General features: G+C 40.4%; 1 protein-coding gene across 10 annotated transcripts in view; it reads right to left on the reverse strand.

The window, feature by feature from the left end:
- Window positions 1-2854: 2854 nt before the first annotated feature.
- Window positions 2855-8291, reverse strand: part of RYR2 (ryanodine receptor 2) — a 373600-nt gene continuing 368163 nt past the window's right edge. For all 10 annotated transcript variants that reach the window (XM_044419812.1, XM_044419847.1, XM_044419795.1 and 7 more), the window contains 3 exons: window positions 5788-5888; window positions 4405-4456; window positions 2855-4121 (listed from right to left, as the gene is read on the reverse strand). In XM_044419812.1, coding sequence (XP_044275747.1) covers window positions 4026-4121; window positions 4405-4456; window positions 5788-5888 — 249 coding nt within the window. In that variant the 3' untranslated portion in view covers window positions 2855-4025. The remainder of the gene's footprint in view (window positions 4122-4404; window positions 4457-5787; window positions 5889-8291) is intronic.

The raw sequence follows: 8291 nt of genomic DNA on the forward strand, positions 1-8291 counted from the left end.
TGATTGATCATAAAAACTACTGGAAAAATGGCTTCTGATAGGCTTTCTACCTCTGGTGAAGTTAGGCACTATTACACTGGCCACACTTGTTTCTCAATTATTTTCACACAAAATTTCACTTACAAGTGAAGTCAATCTTATCATAATCTGTTTAAAGTATTAAGATAGCTTACACTTCAATAATTAGTTTGTTCCTGACCATCACAGATAAAATACTGGCTTCTATGAAATAATACTTTGATTTTTATTAGGTATGAAATGAATGTATTATAAGATATGCTGTAACCTGGAAACCAAAAGCCTGGAAGATAATCTAAGCTATAAATCTTTTCAAGATCATATAGAAATGAAAATAATTAGTCTTAGAAGGATGTGAGAGTTGTGCCAGATGTCTTTGAGCTAATTAAGGAAAGACTTATTCAGGTATAAAGGAAATGTTTAGTTTGAGTAATTTAACAGCAAAAGTCAACAGTACACTGTAATTGCAGAATTTTAAAGAGTAACTTAAATGGAATTTTAGAATGAATAAACAAGGAACAGCCCTTTTAAAGGGCATTCTAGTTACAAAGTGGTATCTTATCTTAATTTCAGTGTTACTGCCATTTAAATTTTGGGGATGGGCAGAGGGCAGCAGGGTAGATCCATGTTCTTGCAGCTCTCTGGAGCGGGGAATCAGGTAGGAGTTAAGAGGAAGTATTCAGCCTCCATCTCAATGAAATAAGGGTGACTGTGGAGTTGAATTTTTCCAGAACCCAGTCTTGTACTACCTTGAGCCCTATAAAGAAGGAAAGGTGTAAAATAAGAAAATTGCTTAATAGTTTAGATTGCTGAACCCAGTCCTAAACAAGGCAAAAGGGTACTTTCTCATAGATGTCATCTATGTAGTTCCTGACATCTGCTCTACCAAAAGATGTATAGCTAGAACCCCTCCACAATGACAGGGGACAGTGTAGCTGCTGTTTTAAATTGCTTCAGTAAGAGCCTATCGTCATATATAAGTATTCACAACACACTTTCTGGGAGTGGATATGTGAAGAAAATTCATTTGAATAGTAAGATGTTTCATGCACATTTCACAGCTGCCATGTGGATTGAACACTGCCTCGCTGTTCAGGCACTGATGTATATTTCAGCCTTTTGTTCACTGCTTATTTCTGCAGGTAAACTTTTTGGTTTTATTTATATATTTATGTATTATTACCACCACACTTGGAAATGTGTGAAAACTGGCTCTAGCAGTATGCACAGTGAAAATCTGTCTTCATAACAGAGGATGCAGAACAGGTGCCTGATCCTGAACTTACATATTCTGGAAGGGGACACAAGGAGAAAAAGCAGTAAGGAAAATCGACAATTCAGCATTGTCCTGTCTCTCACTATCTTCCTTTTTAAATACCAGAATATTTTATCACAAAGAAAGAAGATAGGATGGCAGTTACAGTTCTATACAAGATAACTAGATTCAAAAACCTATAAAAGTTACAGTAGATTTTCTTTTATTCCACTGTTTCCTGCATCTGATTTTTGAGAGGTATAATAGAAGATAAAACTTCCCAGGCAATTTTGTGCAATTGGGGGGTTAAAGAAAGGGAAAATTTAGGATTAAGTGATTCAGAGATGACCATGTGCAAACCTACAGTGAACAAGTTGAATAACTGACTACATGATAAAAAGTGCACAACTGGATACCATTTCAGTTTGTTCCTAAAAAGAACTGTAGCAAGTTAAAGACTACAAAATTGATTATAGCAGGAGTAGGAAACCTGTGGGTCTTCGGTTGTTGTTGGAGTCCAGCTTCCATGAGCCCCAATCTGCATAACCAGTGGTCAGGGTTGATGTTAAATGTACAGTGGCTCACAAACTTAATCCATTCCAGGACTCTGGTCGTGACCCAAATTGGTCGTGAGCCAAGTTAAATTTCCCCATAAGGTTCAACGTAAATAAGGTTAATCCGTTCTGCAACTTTTTTTTTTTTTTTAAATCAGAAAAATGTAAAGCAAAGTGACAAAGAACAACAAAGATCACGGCCATCTTACCGCCTCACCCTGAGCATAAGTGCGGCCATCTTCCCACCCCACCCCAGCATGACCCATGCCCGACATCCCTGCACACACCCATCATCCCGGCGCGCTGGGGGGAGATGGGCGCGATCACGGGCGCGCTGGGGGGGGGGAGACGGGCACGAATGTGGGTGCACGGGGGGTAGAGATGGGCGTGATTATGTTGGTGGGGGGAGATGGCTGAAATTGCGGTTGCACTCGTGCAGGAAAGATGGGTGCAATCATGGGCATGCTCGTGCAGGAAAGACGGGTGCGATCTCACCCATCTCCCCCCCCCCAGCCCCCAGCACGATTGTGGCCATCTCCCCACTCAGGGTTGAGGGAGAGATGGCCGCGATTGTGGTTGCCACCCAATGCGGAGTTTACAACCTGCATCAATTTTTTAATGAAATTTTTGTTCACAACCTGATTAGGTTGTGAACTGAGGCATTCGTGAGCCGAGGTACTACTGTATTCAGATATCTTGAAGGCCACAGATTGATCATCCTGTATCATCATATAAGTTGTGGTCTAAGTGTTCAGTTAATGAGGTGTTACAGTACCTCAGATGGAAGATGTAGTGTAATACACTTACAAGAAGAATCTTGTAGCACTTAGAAACTAAAATATGTATCAGAAACCTTAGTCTATCCTAAGTGAGAGTAATCAATACAATGTTTTTAAAGTGGTGATGAGGCCGAAATTGAGAAAAGAAGGAACAACTGTGATGTTAGGAAGATAATTGTTTCAATACAATTTCAGAGAAAAAATAAAGATTTTTTTTTCTAAATTAACAACTTAGAAGACCGCTTTGCTTCCATTCCAAATCTCTCCTTTTATTTGTAAAGACTGGCATTACAATCAAAAAGGACTCAAACGGAGTGATGTGCACGTCATTGGTGTTTCATGATGCAACTAACGAAATCCCTGAATGGATATTGCTTCACCTTTGATTTTAAAAATTGATTTAAGAAAATCTTTAATTCCACTAATGATCACAAATGACAAAATGAACCAAAAGAAAACATAACAGAAATAGAAATTAAATCAAAACTACTGGCAAGTTCATAACATATACATAGTGGGTTGATGACACTGTTTCCGAATGTACAATAAAGCCCACAACACTTTATTACTATGAATATTATCATGAATGTTTTCTCATGTTGATCAACTTACTTCAGAAGGTTGCTTTTTTGTTGTTTAAACTTGCATAATAAACATGCAATGAAATAACTCTTTTTAAAGTTTTTTCTGCAGTCTTTATGTTTTTCATACAAAGATTTCATAAAGTCGCAGTGCTGCATCAGAGCATTACCAAAATAAGTGTAAGAGATAAAGAGGAAGATACCTGTGAATTTAGCTTAATGAGAAAAAAAATACTTTTTATCCTGAGACACGCCATAGTCTTATTAAAAAGATGTGCACAGCCAAAGCCCTCCCAAGTCCCTCCAGAAGACAAAATAAATATTAACTGGGAGGAAAAAGAGGACAAATAAAGAAAATATAAGATGTCATCATGCACTCATCTTCTGCATAGCTCAACCTACATATAGTAAGGCACTATTTCCCCACAACTTAGTGTCCACAAAAATCCTTTACAGCACTCTGTGAACTACAGAGTTCCTTCCAGGATGATGAAATAAATAGATTGAATGAATGTGGCTATCATGGTATCCCATGTGTTTTCTCCTGGTTCAAGGGAGTCATCAGGCAGTCTCAGAGGGAGAAAAAAAAGCTGTCTTGAGTCTCTTTTTGTTCTACACGTTCATGTATGGGGATCTGTTGTGTGGGATTTTATTTTCTTCTCTTTCCAGAGTTCTTATTGTTCTCAAAGCAAACACAGAAGAAAAAAGGGCAGCTGAGTCATCAAAAACCGCTTTGGTGCTCCAAACAGCACACTGCTTAGCAGATCCAGGAAATCTCATAGATGTTCCCAAAGGAATTGGGAGAGGTGTGGATGGTTTCTCAAGAGATGGTCCCCAATTAGTTGAGTTGGTCTTCATACTGCTTTCGAAAGCAATCACCAGCAGGGAAAAATTCCCAGCATCTTTCCTGGTACATTTTCCATACATAAGATTCCTGTAAGACATAAAAGAAAACTTAGATGAAGAGATCTTTAAAGCATCTTGCCCAAATAATCTGGAACTTTCAAGCACAATTTCCTGGCAGTTCCATCCCTGAACTCCTTTCTGAAAGTTAGCAAGCTTTATCTGCTTATCCCTGCTTAATTTTCAGGGAGTTTCCCCACACTGCAGCTCATACTAGAGAACTGGGAATCTAGATTACAGTACCAATTTGTATAAAGGTATTTTCATTTTTCAGAAACTATATTACCTTCTTCAAAATCTTGTTGTTAACTTACCTGTCCAGTATGTTCTGTTTCATCCTTATTAATGAGATACATCAGGAAAAATCTAAGATAAAGGGGGGAAACATGGCATATGTAAGACAGATATTATTTTCAACATTAAAGAAGACAGTGTTGTGTATATAAAAATTGAGTAAAAAATAGCATTGCACCAGTATGTTGATTCAAAAGGATTAAGGTAAAGGTAAAGGTTTCCCCTTGACGTTAAGTCCAGGCATGCCTGACTCTAGGGGGAGGTGCTCATCTCTGTTTCCGAGCCGAGGGAGCCAGCATTTGTCCGCAGACAGTCTCCGTGGTCATGTGGCCGGCATGACTAAACTCCAAAGTGCACGGAACGCTGTTACCTGCCCACCAAAGTGGTACCTTTTTATCTACTTGCATTTGCATGCTTTCGAACTGCAAGGTTAGCAGGAGCTGGGATGGAGCAACGGGAACTCACCTCATTGGGCGGATTCAAACCGGTGACCTTTCGATCTACCAGCCCAGCAGCACAGCAGTTTAAACCACTGCGCCACCTGCATTCCCTCAAAAGGAATAGGACTGCACATATAATAATGTTCAATGCAAGCTCTAAAAAAAGGTGCTCAAATGCTCATTTGCACTATATTTACATACCCTGATTTAAAGACTCTTTCCACACCAGGATAGGAAAACAGGATCAAATTTCAGTTCGGTACTCAAAAAAGTACTATGAATTTAAAGTGTGATGCAGCTCATTAGTAGATGGGTGGTACCATGCAACATAGGTGCCTGTAATCCTCAAAATTCAGAGGATTATTGGCATCCTCCAAATGTTTTCCTCCAGTCTGTCCGAAGAGGTGGCTGAGGCACCACCAAGATTGTTCAGAGTATGGTGCTGTCTCACTTCTCCCCTCTTCAGCTCTCCTGCACTTTTCCAGGGTCAGAGCTTTTCTTAACACCATGTACACAGTGTCTTCTGGCTGTAGGATCATACCCTATTTTTTTTCTATAAAAAGTAAAGCATGCCTATTTTTCAATGAAATTTTAAATATCTGAGTATGACTATGTCCAATAAAATTTAAGTATTTCTGGAATGCCTAAATTGGAAATTTGGAAATGTTCTTTCCAAAGAATTGTATTTCAGTTCCAATATTTAAATAATAATATAATTATGCTCCCAAAATGGAAAATGCATGCTGAAAAATATCCAATTATCCAAATATCCAATGGCAGCTTGTGGGTTATAGGGTTTCTCTCTCTTATCTGTTTATGGAGTACACATGCACTTTCTTCCTTTGTTTTCAATCTGATATATAACAGTTGACAATATCATGAATTACAGAAGAATTGCATTCCAAAACACTGTTTCATTTTATCTCCTTAAGATGTTATGCTTGGCAATATTAAAGTACTTACAGATAATTGGCCAAGTTGTGCTCCTGTAGAGTGTGTGTTTCAAAACCATGTGGAACTGTATCAAAGTAATCATTACCTATCCCACAGATAAAGCATTTGGTCTAAAAGAAAGAAAATATGTGCATTGTTAAGATATTCTGCATCAGTACAGGAAACAGTCTGGAATTGTATCGTTTAAAATATGGTTGACAAAAGTCCTTGCTTCAAGGTCTTAGATTGGCTCTATCAAGTACTTTTGGTACCAAGATTGATACCATCATATCCCCTGCTTTCTTTGTGGTAAAATACTCTGGTACATAACAGGGAAGAAAGTAAGAGATGGGACAATGCTGAATTGGCAGTTTTTCTGACTGCTTTTCCTTGTGTCCCACTGATAGAACAGATAGGCCCAGTTCATAACATTTAACAGTAAAAACGGTATCAACAAGCAGAGCTGGGAAAGACAAATTGGGGAACCATTACCATTTAGTATGGGTTGTAACAGGCAACATTCTGACAGTACAAGACAAACTGTAAGTCCTCCGACCCTTTTGGGCTCATGACACATTGGGCATTTTGAGAAAATGCCCCAAGTGCCCCCATAAATAGACTGATGTGGGGCAGGGCATCACAAAAAAGTTGGAGTGCTCCTGCTTACCTGCACCTTGTACATGCACCTTCTAACTACTCTGGTTTCTCTAAGTCTTCCCTCCTTTTGTTCTCTGTATCTTCTTTATTTCCTTCTTTTGCTTATTTGCCTTCCTGTCCTTTTGTCTCTCTGGTTTCTCCTCCCTTTTCCTTTCTACCTTTGGCTCTTCCTTCTTTTTCCCTCTCCCTCCACCACCTACCTACCTACCTTCCCTCCCTCCCTCCCTGCTTCCTTCTCCATACTTCTTCTCCCCCCCCCCTTCTTTGGCTTCTCTTCCTCTATCCCTGTCCTCCTACCCCCATATAACTGAATGCAGCAGTTTCTGTATTCATTTTTGTGGGGTTGAGAAAAACTCTCCCTGTTGCAAATGAGCTGGACACCCTACCAAGGCCCTTATTGCCCCAGCTGTCCCTGATGGAGCTGGACTTTGTATCACTGCCTGCTGTTTTTCAGCAGGGAATGTTTTTGCTCCCATATAGTCCTACAGCAACTGTTTCACAGGCTTATAGAAGGAACAAGAGTTGCCAGGTGGGTACTTCTGCCAGGGTCCTCACACCATGAGCTTAGAAGCAGAACAAATGGCTGCTTTCAGCAGTGTTTTTCAACCGCTGGTCTGTGGACTGGCACTGGTCCACCAGCATTTCCTGCCAGCCCACGAAAGAGCCACTGTTGTGCGCGCACCGGACAGCTGCATCTAACTTTCCACAGACCAGTGCAGATTTCTACCCCAGGGGGGAGAGGCAGCTCAATGGGAGTCAGCTGGACCCACGTCACACCAGGTCTGCCCTCTGAGCGAGGACCCAAGAGTGGCCCTATTCCTTTCTCTGCTGTATTGTCTGCTGGGAAGGAAAACGCTGAGGTAGGCTTGTGCTAAGAGTGTTTTCTCAGCAAGTCTGTGCTGGTATGTATGGGATTGCGGGGGTCATTGGATTTCAGTATTTAACATTATGAATATTACTGTATTAAGTTACTGTGATTTTGTATTGCTCTGCTGCTAATATTGTATTTTAATTCATATTTACTGTAAGCATAGTATTGAGTTTATATTGATTTTGTAAATTTTCCCCTTTATGGATCACTGCCTTGTCATGGCAAAGGGGCTTGTGTAGCTCAATGAAGCTATGAGCTATGCTGTGCAGGGCCAGCCAAGATGGACAGGTCATAGCACAGAGATCTGACAAAACGTGATCCACTGGAGAAGGAAATGGCAACCCACTCCAGTATCTTTGCCATGGAAACCCCATGGACAGTACCAGAAGGCAAAAAGATATGATGCCGGAAGATGAGCCCCTCAGGTCGGAAGGTGTCCTACCGGGGAAGAGCAGAGGGCTAGTACTAGTACCACCAGAAAGAATGAAGCAACTGGGTCAAAGCTGAAAGGACACTCAGTTGCTGATGTATCTGGTGGTGAAAGGAGAGTCCGATGCTGTAAAGATCTGTACTCCATAGGAACCTGGAATGTAAGATCCATGAATCAAGGCAAACTAGATGTGATCAAACGAGATGACAAGACTGAACATTGACATCTTAGGAATCAGTGAACTAAAATGGACAGGAATTGGTGAATTTAATTCAGATGACCATCAGGTATACTACTGTGGGCAAGAATCCCTCAGAAGAAATGGAGTAGCCTTCATACTCAATAAATGAGAAGGAAGAGCAGTACTAGGATACAATCTCCAAAATGACAGAATGATCTCAGTTCGAATCCAAGGCAAACCATTCAACATCACAGTAGTCCAAGTCTATGCCCCAACCACTGATGCTGAAGAGGCTGAAGTTGACCAGTTCTATGAAGGCCTACAACACCTTCTAGAATTAACACCTTCTTCCAAAAAATGATGTCCTTATCATCATGGGGGATTGGAATGCTAAA

This window comes from Varanus komodoensis, unplaced genomic scaffold (genome assembly GCF_004798865.1).
Source record: "Varanus komodoensis strain SLA01 unplaced genomic scaffold, ASM479886v1 scaffold1, whole genome shotgun sequence".
In the NCBI taxonomy this organism is placed as follows: domain Eukaryota; kingdom Metazoa; phylum Chordata; class Lepidosauria; order Squamata; family Varanidae; genus Varanus; species Varanus komodoensis.